This window comes from Labeo rohita, chromosome 2 (genome assembly GCF_022985175.1).
Source record: "Labeo rohita strain BAU-BD-2019 chromosome 2, IGBB_LRoh.1.0, whole genome shotgun sequence".
NCBI lineage: Eukaryota > Metazoa > Chordata > Actinopteri > Cypriniformes > Cyprinidae > Labeo > Labeo rohita.
In genome coordinates this window covers 16,481,555-16,494,563 of record NC_066870.1, presented here as the reverse complement: position 1 = coordinate 16,494,563, position 13,009 = coordinate 16,481,555, and the positions used below count along the sequence as shown (strand labels likewise).

At 33.5% G+C, this 13,009-nt stretch overlaps 1 protein-coding gene across 3 annotated transcripts in view; it reads left to right on the top strand.

Moving 5' to 3' along the window:
• Positions 1-996: 996 nt before the first annotated feature.
• The window catches only part of xirp1 (xin actin binding repeat containing 1), a 20,216-nt gene continuing 8,203 nt past the window's right edge, over positions 997-13,009 (top strand). For 2 of the 3 annotated variants that reach the window (XM_051130071.1, XM_051130087.1), the window contains exons 1-7: positions 997-1,122; positions 3,028-3,149; positions 3,246-3,300; positions 3,398-3,730; positions 4,968-5,052; positions 11,781-11,938; positions 12,185-12,241. In XM_051130071.1, coding sequence (XP_050986028.1) covers positions 3,028-3,149; positions 3,246-3,300; positions 3,398-3,730; positions 4,968-5,052; positions 11,781-11,938; positions 12,185-12,241 — 810 coding nt within the window. In that variant the 5' untranslated portion in view covers positions 997-1,122. Of the gene's footprint in view, positions 1,123-3,027; positions 3,150-3,245; positions 3,301-3,397; positions 3,731-4,967; positions 5,053-8,232; positions 8,395-11,780; positions 11,939-12,184; positions 12,242-13,009 lie in introns of those variants that run through there. The other variant, XM_051130079.1, reaches the window with a different exon arrangement.

Below are 13,009 nucleotides of genomic sequence, written 5' to 3'. Positions count from 1 at the left end.
TTCTGAAGCATCAGTGAGTGTTTGAACCTACTGTAACAGTTGCATATGAGTCCTTCAGTTGTCCTCAGTGTGAAAAGATGGATCTCAAAATCATACAGTCATTGTTAGACAGGGTTCAAATACACAAAAATGCTGATAAACCAAAGAATTTGTGGGACCTGAAGGATTTTCTGAAGAACAGCGGACTGTTTAACTGTTCAGGACAAACAAGGGACTCATGAACAAGTATCACTAAACAAATAAACACAGCTGTGGATCATTCTGGTAACAACACAGTATTAAGAATCAAGTGTATGTAAACTTTTGAACAGGGTCATTTTTATAAACTCAACTATTATTTTCTCTTGTTGACTATATTTATGTCATTTACGTTAAATATCTTATTCATGTCAGTACTAAATAAAAAATAACATGCATTTTGCATGATCCCTCTGGTCAAATAATGAACATTTTGCAGATTCTGCAAGGTGTTTGTAAACTTTTGTCTTCAACTGTATTTAATAGAAAACGTGCATTAGTTTTAATTTCCGTTTTGCACAAAGAAGTCACCTATAGTCAATATTCTGTTTTCAGAGTTTAGGCTCTCAAACTCCCAAGTTCAGCGTGTACATCAGGACAGATCGCTCTTCAGTGCATGACATGGACGCTGCTGAACAATGTTAGGCATTCGTTCATTCATTGTCTATGAATAGCAAGATGATGTCCAGAGCATACATGACCTCAGTAAGTGCATGCTAACCTTTACATTCAAAAGTGTTTTGTCTAGACTAACATCTAGCAGACGACCATAACTTGAAACCCTCTTGTAGATGAGAAAATTAGTTTAAATTTAAATCAGTCTGCTAACATGGAAGGAAGCAGTCGTTATACTATAACAATTTTTTCATAAATGCTCTACTGAATTGTAAACACAATTATCAGTACTGTAAACGCAGTTTTTAATGACCCATTTTACCCTGAGAAATAAGAAATAAGTGATCGCACAGTTTTCCGGACACCGGAGGTCAGGCTGTAAATGAGGGACTTTGGCCTGTGTGACAGGAGTGTCTTGTGAGTGATGCTCCAGTTCACACTGCTCAGCATAACAGAGGGAAATGAGGAGCGCAAGACTGATCGCTTAAGGTAACTCTCTAGCTAAAGATGAATTGATGTGATATTTTGTCAGTTCCTTTTTTGGGTACTTAAAGTCACACTTAAAAGTACTCAAATTTAGGCTAGTGAGCATATAGTCATACTAAATGAACTGCAGTAGTTTTTACATGTTTTGATTCTAATTGACATTCCCTGATATTTAATCTATTCACTTAAATTTAGTTTCTGTGTGCATGATTTTTTTTTTAAAGATCTCTACTTTTTTGCTATTTGCGCATATTATGTTAAAACTGCATAATCCAGCAAAGCTTTCAATGTGTAATGTAACAAAGAATATGACTGATAAACATTAACTGAGTCAGATGAGAGAAGGGCTGACAAGCAGGTGGATCATGTGACCAAAGTCATTTACACAATGTTTTACTGGTGCTGTGTTAGACTGGACTAACAATTATTTTCAAAATTTGTGATATATTTTAAACTATTTTTTCCATTTGATTTTGTTTTAATCTGCCCAAAATATTTGGATTAATTTAAGATGTTTATTAAATAATAATAATAATTTATTTTTATTTAACTGGATCCTTTAACCTATGCTGTGCCTTTAAAAACTGATATAATATAAAGCAGTTTAACAAAAATATGCTATATGTATGGAACATTTATCAGGGCACTAAATTATTTGAAATATAAAGAATACCAGAGGTGGTAATGCGGCCACAACACAAAATGGAATAAAATGTCAAACTTCATTGTTTCAGTCAGTTACTTCATTATTTAATTCAAACATTTGTGATATATAAATATAACTATAAAACTAAAACACATATAAACAAAGAAAGAAAATATATAAACAAAATACAAAACAAAAAACTTAAAAATGGTCGTATACTGGCATTGAAAAGGGATCAGTAAGATTTAAAAAAAAAAATTGAAAGAAGACTTTTTTGCCCATCAAGGCTGTTTATTTGATTAAAAATACAGAAAAAACAGTAATATTCTGAAATATTTTTGCAATTTAAAATAGTGGTTTTCTATTTTAATATACTTTAAAGTAGAATTTATTCCTGTGATGCAAAGCTGAATTTTCAGCTTTGATCCTTCAGTGTCACATGATCCTTCAGACATCATTGTAATATGCAGATTTATTATCAGTGTTGGAAACAGTTGTGCTGTTTAATTTTTATTTATTTATTTTGGAACCTCTGATGCTTTTTAAAGATTCTTTGATGAATAAAAAGTTAAAAAGAACAGCGTTTATTTAAAATATAAATCTTTTCTAACAGTATACACTACCGTACAAAGTTTGGGGTCAGTGATTTTTTTTCTTTCTGTGTTTGTTTGAAAGAAATAATACTTTTATTCAGCGAGGATGTGTGAAAAAGTGATAGTAAATACTTATATTGTTAGAAAAGAATTATTAGAATGATTTCTGAAGTATTGTGTAACACTAAAGTCTGGAGTAATGGCTGATGAAAATTCAGCTTTGCATCACAGAAATAAATACTATTTTAAAGTATATTAAAATAGAGAAATGATATTTTAAATTGCAATAATATTTCATAATATTACTTTTTTCTGTATCAAATAAATAGAACTTTGATGAGCATAAGAGGCTTTTTTTTAAAAAAAAACACTAAAAATCTTGCTGATCCCAAACTTTTGAATAGCAGTGTATATAGGGTAGAATCTATAAATTAAAAGTTATGGTAACACTTTATTTTGCTTATTAGCATGCAAATTACTAGCGTATTGGCTGTTTATTAGTACTTACAAACCATATATGAATGCCTTATTTTGCATGATCATATCTGATCATGGTTTATTGAGGGAAAACTCTTAATACTGAATATGTGTTCCCTATTCTAAAGTGTTACAAAAGTTATTAATTAAAATTTAGTTTGATTTACTCGCTGATGTGTTTTCTCCACTAAGATGAGCTTTACCTTGAGAAGAAGTCAGTCCCTTAAGAGCCTCTCTGGAGGTCATAGTTCATGGTCTACATCCGAGGTGTTGTTTTGGGACAGAAGGACACCTGTTTCTCAGCTTGTTGAAAGGTAAATATGCCAACTACCATATTCTTTGTACCATATTTCACCTATACTGACTCTGTTCCTTGAAGTTTATGGCCTAAACCTGACTTTTTTTGCTAGGTATGAAAGCTGTGTGGAGCTCACAGATGTTGACAGTGAAGACACCTGGTCTAAGGTAGAATCACTTTGTTTTATTGTATACTGAGTGGAATAGAAATACCACTCAGTACTCACTGAATGAATTGTGGCTTACATATTTCTGCATCCCACAGTCATCTGGCCAGAGGCGATCAAACTATGAAGAGGGTAAAGTTGAAAATCGCTGGAGGAGATATGAGTCCCTCAGTGGGAAAAATAGCACTTTGTCCAGAAGTATTTCAATGGAAATGCTGGCCCAGCCAGACCTGGTTGGCCCTAACGCTCGGAGAGCCCTGTTTGAGTCAAAGAAGTACGCCAGCAGCCCCCGGCTCAACGTCACACCGCAGGCCAAAAGTGGCCCAGTGAGTCACATTGCCTCACAGTGGAGGGAGGCACCGACGGGGTGGGAGAAAGTCTATTCTGGTGATACTACTGTCACCAATGCCAAAAAGGACAAGGCTCATCAGGTGTGTGTAACAGTCACGTCATGTTTTATTTCTGTTTGTGCAACATGGGCGGTCATGACTCAGGAAAGGAGCACAAATGCTTTTCTTCTAATGTAATCACAAATTATTTGTTCAGCCAAGGGTTATTATCAATAACTATGACTAAAACTAAATTTGTTAATTGACATAAATCTGAAATGAAACTAACAAATAATTTACATTTAAACTAAAAGAAAATTAAGAATTTTGAAGTTAAAGCACTAAAATCAGATGGAAATAAAAATAAAAACAAAAAAATAAAAAATAAAAAATAAATTTTTAAAAAAGCACATTAAACATAAATAAGTATTTAAAATAATATTAAAAACACATTTTAAAATAAAATAAGATATATAATAAAATATGCTAATATTCTAATAATATTACTTATATTTTTGTAATAATATTACTATTACTATTATTATTATTATTTTCAGAAATCACTGATATTATTTATATTATATTGTAAAAACCTGAGATGAGAAAGAAAATGTTCAGTTATATATAAATAAAACAAATATGATATAAAAATTACGTCAGTTCAATATTCACACATTTAAAATAAGTATATATATATATATACATATATATAATAAATCAGCAATACCTTAATAATAATATTTTTTATATTTTATCTTAAAAACCTATTCTTACCCTATCCTAACCTATCTATTAAAAATAAAATAAAAAAAAAGAAAGAAAGAAAAAAATATTAGTTGCACATTTAAACTAAAAGAAAATTAGGAATGCTTAAGTTGAAGCACTAAATTTAACTGGAAATAAAAACTTAAAATATACAAGAGCTAAAATAAATAAAAGCACATTAAACATAAATACTAGTATTTAAAAAGAACAACAATTAAAAATACAATAATAATAATAATAATAATAATACTAAAACAACACTGCTTCAGATTCCATTTCATAGGGGCTGATATTTTAAAATAATATAAGACGCAAAAAATATGCGAAACCATAAATCATTAATATTACTTATATCCTAAAAACCAGAGATGAGCAAGAAACTGTTTAGTTATTTATAAATAAAACAAATGTGATATAAAAGTCAGTTTAATATGAATTCACACGTTTTTAATAAAAATATATACATAAAGCAATAAATCAACAATACATTAATAATAATATTCCTTATATTTTTATCTTAGAAAACCTATTGTTAACCTATCCTTACTTATCTTAAATATCCTTATCTTGATAGAAAGAAAAATCACTTGAGACAATGAGAAGGAAGACAGTCAGTGGGGTTCCTGGATATGTGTCACAATCCTCCACTGGACTGAATGGTAAGTTGATTAACGCATTATAAAACCTAGTAATTGGTACAACTAGTGTAAATGAGTAAGCATATTTACCAGTTATTCTGCTTAACTCAGCTGTGATGTTAGTCAGTAACTGTGAGGTCAAAGGTCATGTGAACTTTATGCACTGTGTGAGACAAAACCTTGGCATCTAAAGTCTTCCTACACAAGCATGTGGGGCCAACTGAAGTTCCTGCAGAGAAAGAATCTGCCGGCTGTGTCTGTGTTAAAAATATTCCTCAGATAATCCTAACAGAATAGTTTCGACTTACCGTCACATACACAAAATCCTGTCTACAAATAGTGAGTCGTATTTCACAAGTTTTCAATGAGGGCTGAGAGCAGGACTAAATGTGAGGACATGTCTATATGTGCACAGTGCACTCAGAAGATGTAAAATACTGCACACGGTGACAGTTATGACACAGACCCTATCCACTAACCTTAAATTCATAACGCTTGAGTAACACTTCAGACTGGGCTGATTCAGTGTCTTTGGATTACAGTTATTTGAAAGAAACAAAACTGCTGTGCTCACAATTTTATGTTATACAGTGGCCATAAAAGTATTTTAGATAGTTAAATCACTTTTAAATGAATAGTTCGCCCAAAAATGAATATTGTCATCATTTACTCACTCTCAAGTTGTTCCACACTTGTGTGAGTTTATCTTCTGTTGAACACAAAGGAAGATATTTTAAAGAATGTTGGTAACCAAATAGTTGATAGGAGCCATTGAAAAAAAATACTGTGGAAAGACCTGTCCCTTTAACATGAAATATGTAATAGAAAACCCATGAAAGATTTACATTATTTAAAAAATCCACATTGTTTTATACATATTTTGGACTATGGGGGGTGCAATTATTTTGTTATTTAATTATGTCAAATGGTTGCTCTCTGTGAGCTACTGGTGCTACCTGTTGCTATTTTTACTGCAACACAACTCAGAAAAAAAAATGCTGATATGATGCCACATTGTGTGGCTTTTGGTTGTAATTTTTAGTTGAAGAGCAACAAGAGAAGCAATGCAAATCTTTACTGCTTTCCTAGCAATAAGAAGAGGAGCAAAGAATGGGAAGATGCTGAATAAAACTACCTAAAGACCTGCGTCTTTGTTCTTTTCACTTTAGCCCTGACACCTTTGAGACTTTTAGTCGACCACAGCTACTGAAACAGCTTACAAATGGCGGAGACAAGAAACGCTAGATGCCATCCTGGCAGGATGTGAACATGCTGACGCTTGTCATGACGCCGCAGCCACTGAAGGAGTTTCAGCGCAGATTTCACTTGATATCTGTATGCGTTTAGACTCCTTGTGGGGAAAAATCGATGGTACAGCATTTGGTTTAAGCCTACGCTTATATCCATCACCACCTGTAAGCAATTTCAGTAGCTGTGGTCATCATATCACTATAGTATTTTTCAAGTTGTATTGCGGTAATAGCAACAAGTAGGACCAGTAGCTCTCTGAATGCAACCATTTCACATGACCAAAATAATGGCGGCCCCCATAGTCCAAAAGATCTATAAAACAGTGTTAATGTTCATGTGGTGAATTGTGTGAACTGACTTCATATAGTCACTAAAATTACATTTTAAAAATGTTTTAAATGGTTAAGTGTCCAAACTATTTTCAGAACCTCTTTATACAATATTTTGTGACAAAATACACCACAAGTTCTGTGTGTACTTTTATCCACAATATTTCCCACACTCATAGAGACCGTATTAATGCTTAATTGTGACCCTGGACCACAAAACCTTAAGTCTTAAGTAGCACGGGTATATTTGTAGCAATAGCCAAAAATACATTGTATGGGTCAAAATATATAGATTTTGCTTTTATGCCAAAAATCATTAGGATATTAAATAAAAATCATGTTCCAAGAAGATATTTGTAAATGTACTACCATAAATATATCAAAACATAATTTTTGATTAGTTATATGCTTTGCTAAGAATTTACACTGCCCTCCAAAAGTTTGGAAACACCCTAGAAAAGTGGGGTTTTGGACAATATTGGCATGAATCCTTTTTAATTTGTGATAATTTTGCACTGATAAGGGACAACACAAACTACGAAAACATATTTTATTACATAAACAGTTTAAACATAGAAAAAACGTTTCTTCATTAGCAGCTATTACAGCTCTGCACAATCTGAGCCTAAATTCATTGTATTCTAAACTTAATTAGCAATCAACTGTTGAAGCTATTAAGGTGTGCTGACCCAAAAATCTTTTAAAAACCTGGGCCAAGTTTAAACCAGTAACCAGGCATCACAGCTGGCAAAGGGGCATGTCTGACTTTGACATGTATATATTGCCATTACTATGTAATCAAAATGAAAATTATTATTGCTGGTCTTCAGTGATAATGTCAAGTTACTTTAATGTATTTGCACCAAAAAATGATAAGGATTTATGCTGATATCGTCGAAAACTACACTTTGCCAGGGGTGTTTCCAAACTTTTGAAGGGCAGTGAACCCTCAGATTCCAGATTTTTGAATAGTTGTATCTCAGCCAAATATTGTTCTAACAAACCATACATCAATGGAAAGCTTATTCATTCAGCTTTCAGATGGTGTATAAATCTCAATTTTAAAAACTTGACACATATGACTGGTTTTGTGGTCCAGAGTCGAAATTATGTAACTTCAATAGAACCGTGTCTTTACTGCTCCAAACCACAGGCTCTTTTTCAACAATTCATAAGTATTAATACCCACAAGTACATTTATGGCTTTAGACAGTGCCTTAATTATTTTGAGATGTATTAGCAAGCTCTGTTGACCTCATTAAACGTCACAGGGCATGTTGTTCCTATTAGCAGTGTTCAGTTTTAGGATTTTAATTCATAAACAGTTACAAAAATAGAGATGTTACATGACACTCTTTCTAAACAATCCGCCAAAAAGCCACTGAAATTCATTCGCTTAATTTATATTTTAGTACCTTTTAAACATGTGATGGCATTAGGAAGCAAATCTAGTTTAATGTGGGAATTATGGGAATTATACTCAAGGGGGTTCCCTGTACCCCAGTCATTTCCAGAAGCGCTGATTGACTCAGGCGTGTGGAATACCGCCCATGCTGCTTCCAAAATAGCAGGCTGGCCTCATCCCTGCTCCGCCGTGAGCAGTGATAAAAATCAGCTGTCACCCATTAGAGAGGGACAGAGTGAGACAGGACTACCACTACAGACAGCATCAGAGTCAGACGAACACTCACAGAGACACACAAGTCATCACCTGCGGAAATATACAAGACTGAGGCTTTGAAGGCTTTTTAAGACCTGCTATCAGGAACCAGCATTTCACTCTGTGAGTACAGTAATCCGTGTGGACAGGAAGCCTGTGAATAGTATACATTAAGATAATATAATATAAACATAATGTATTATATAATAAATATAATATGACAAATTATAAAAAAAAAAAATATTTGGGAACTGTTCCTTAATTATACTTTAACTTGATGGTCATGTTGTTTATGATTCAGCCTGCAAATTTTAAATGATCCATTGATGTTGAGCTAACATGTCTTTGGATGTAATGGTAACTACCTAAAATGTATAATAATTAACCCCAAGTACATAAAATAAGGACAGTTATATATTTAACCCGGGCTCTAACAACAAGGATGTTAAAGCAACAAATACATTCACACGTTAACGTTCAAAAGTCTGGGGTCGGATGCTCAGCAAGCCTGCATTTATTTGATTAAAATAAAGTAAAAACAGTAATATTGTTATTATCACTTAAATGAATATTTTTTAAAATGTAATTTATTTCTGATAACAAAGCTGAATTTTCAGCATCATTATTCAAGTCTTCAGAAATCATTCTAACATGCTGATTTGCTTAATGAACATCAATGTAAAATACATTTCATATTTTTGTGGAAACTTACAACATTTTGTCAGTATTCTTTAATTAATACAAACTCCAAAATAACAGAATTAATTTCACAACACTATGAAAGTCTACGTTTGATTAATTTAATGCATCCTTGCTCAGTAGAAGTATTGATTTCTTTTTTAAAAAAATACTACCAACCCCAGACTTTTGAACAAAAGTGTAAATACCAGCTGAAATCGTGCAGTGGCTAATATCACGTCAGTTAAACATGCCTTTGTCCTTACTGCCCTATTTTAAGCTGTGGTTTTAAGTTGTTGTGGTTTTAACAAGACCTTTGAGTGCTCACAGGAAACTAAGGAAGGCAGCTGAAGAGAAAAAATACCAAGCGCATATCACAATAATTTGGACAGCTGTCAGCAGCACAAAAGCACTCACATGCAGGGACACTAATAGCTGTGCCCTCCATTCCTTCTCCTGAAAAGCTATGAATGAGAGCTGGCCTCTGTGAAACTTTCATTCATCTGACTTGATCATCTTTGAAATATACAAAAGATACCTAACAAAATGTAGCACAGATATAAATATGCTTAGACCATTTGACCCACTTCTAAATTAAATTATCGTACATGAAAAACGGAAGCGAAATTGGACACTGTTTAATGCACTGTTTAAAGCCTTTGTTCTTGTAACTACATATGTCAGATTAGGCTTAATGGAAATGCAAACTTTTCTCTCAGAATTTTTATTTAAATCCTTAGCTAAATGTTTTGCGGCTGCTGCTGCTTCTTCTTAGATGTGACGTGTTGTTTTAAATTGACAAAATGCCTTTTCTAACAAATCAGAAAACTCAATATTCAGGCTTGTAAACAGCTTGATGATATCTCTCTCTGCAAAACAGTAACGTCTAGCTAGACCTCAGTATTGTATGGCCCTGTTATTTTGTGTGCTCATCCAGCTATACAAAGGTTTTAAGCCCAGGCTCGTGAGTGGCGCCAGTGATGGGCCCTGTCCTTTTGTCCCATGAGAGCTTACAGTGTGAAAAACAGAGGTATGCTCGAACATAGTCATTAGTTACAGCTGACAGACCTGTGCTGCCTCTACTGCTCCTCATCTCATAGGGAAAGCTTTTGTTTTGATCAAGCTTACAGCAGCTTTACAATAATTTGATGTGCTCTTTTTCTGCTCCAGTCCATAATTACATCACGTCATCAAGAATTATAGTTATATAATTCTATATAATTCTATAAGAATTATAATTTAGAAACTTCAATAGGATTTTACTCAGGTCACATCAAGCACACCAGTACAGAAGATAAAAAATGAGTGTTTTTAATTGACTGATAAGAATAAACTAACTTCTGGTTAAACATAAATCAGGGAAGCTTTGTCACAGAGTGTTTTGTCCTCTGAGAATGTGAAACCTTAAAAAGGGTCACAGTTCAGCTGACACCACTGTTCCTTTTTGAATTTTTACAACTGTTTTTGTATAGAGATCATGCGAAGAAATAAAGTACAATCAAATTGTAGTAGCACATGTAATAGAGAGGTAAACAGACAACTGACTGTAGCAAATGCAATCTTTAACAATTGATCTACGCCAAATATTTTGTAATTACACATTCATTTAGTATGTGTGAAGCAAAATAGTTTCCATAGGTCCTTGAAGTATAATAATAGCACACAGATAAAAGCATACCAACACCAGCGCCAGTCTATATTTACACCACTATCAGAGCTGCTAAATGGCCAAGGAACTGGGTCAGGTCACTCTTGTCTTATTTCTAGCCTACTTCTGAATTATTATCCAACATAAAAATGTTTGTAAAGCCTTTGGTTTGATTTTAATGTATTTTTATGAACACAAAATTATGGCAAAATCTGCTTAGATAACATGCCACAGATACTATATCTGCTTCGGATATTTTCTGTCACATTTACACTGCATACAGACTTCAGACTTTTTCTTTTTTTTTTATGCACATACAAAATTTAAAAATAATCTTAATAATTAATTTTTGATTAAACAAAGAAGAGATTTTTTTCCAAAAATTCCATTCACCTGGTGATACCAAACAACCCTCTACGCACACCTTGACAATATACTGGCCAGCAAACAATATAAATATAAAACCCACTAAGAACTAATGAACTGCTGGGTTCATGAATATTAATCACGTTATCTGCATTCAGTTATTAATGGCATAGATTTGCCGTCATAGGACAACGAGTTGTGCGCCTTCACACTAGAGCTTATAGTAAGTCAAATACAGGTACGTTGCGCATCCACTGAGATTATTTGAAAAATAGCACAGATTGACGGAGAGTGATGGAAACGCACAGTCAGTGTTCATTGAGTGAAAATAAAACTGTGCTAAACTTATACTTAGCCTTCAACTCAAATACTGAATTAAACTCATATCTAGGAATTAAAATGGCCAATTGCTAATGTTACACATAATTTAGTCACCTACACTGGCAGCTGTGGTTGCCAGCATTTTACTGTAAAAATACAATGTGCTACTGTTTTTGAAATTAACAGCAAAATGCCGTTTTGTCATCTACAGTATACAACTCTAATTTAGCAGCATATATCTGTTAAATTATATAGTTAAGATTTAGTCCCATTGTAGAAAAAAAAGTCATATCAGTGAAAAAATTTGTCCTCCAAAAACAAGTCAATAAAACAATTTAGTGTCATAATCGATAAACTGACAATTATTTATATAAATTTTATTATTTGGCTCAACAACTTGTCTATGCAATATATGAGTCACTAATTTTAGTTCTTAAATTATTTATGATTGTTGTTTTTTAACCCTGTTTGTTTGTTTTTTTCTTCTGTGAATTAGATGATAAGAAACATTTCAAGAAAGAGCGAGAATCTGCCTCATATCAACAGCACAAAACCAAGTACACACCCTCTCCTATCCAGAGCGTGAAAGACAGATCTGCCATTTACCTCTCAAAGGTAGCAGCTGCAGACCCCTCTGGATATATCGAACAGCAAGTGAGTGCTCATCGCATCTGTCATATCACTCACAACATACAGGCATCTGTGAGGTCAAGTGCTCAGACTGGATCACACACATGCATGCAATGCTGTGAAGTCTGGTACATGCTCATTTTACAGTACAAGTATTTTCCTCAGTCACTAAATAAGTGAAGTGTTGTTAAAAACAGCTTCATGTGAATGAAGTCTTAAGTGTTTTCTATAAAAAATGAGCAGGAATAATGAATCGTGTTTCTTTTTCAGGGCAGTGTGTTCCAGGAGCACTTGATCTCAAGCGGAAAGAAGAAAAAACAAAGCAAGGTATGAGCAACACTTCTAGCTGACTTTCTAAGTCAGGATCATTATGTGAGCCTGCTGTGTGACTAATGACTAATGCTAATAGGTGCTGTGTGACTAATTTAGAAACAAATATAATGCAAATTACACAGAATCTCTTGTGACAGTATATTAAAAAAAGCAACAAGAACTCATTTGGCAATGCTTTATTACAGTATTTCCACACGAGCAGGATATGGTAGCAGTATAATTAAATCAAAATCACAACCATGGTAACAGCGATGCTGTAAAAATATAGCCTTGTTAATAGTGCCGGGCAGTTTGTCCAAAAATCTGTAGGATCCTGGCAGTTTCACGGTTTATCATGTTTTTTTTTTCCCTGACTGATTCAGATTGCATGATACTGTTTCAGAAGCACTGTATTTTAATCATGATCCAAACGGCTCAAACCATAGTATGAGCAGTGTTTGATGTAAATTAGTTTGTGTCATTTCAAAATTTAAAAGCAAAAACAGAACAGTCTTTAGCTTTGTGAAATTATAATACATAAAACAACTGCACTAAACAAAAACAGCAGATAGGCTGAATGAGATGCAGATTCACTCTCTGACAGCAGGTGGTGCTTATGGAACAGCAGACCTTGGTTACTGCTGTAAACAAAGCAGGCTGTGCTTTTAAATGCTACATGAATATGTGATATACGGAGGTAAGATGAAAAGAAAATATCATCTAAACCTTTCTGAAGACAGTCAGTTCCCCTCAGAGATGTATTCATATAAACCCCCAATTTAG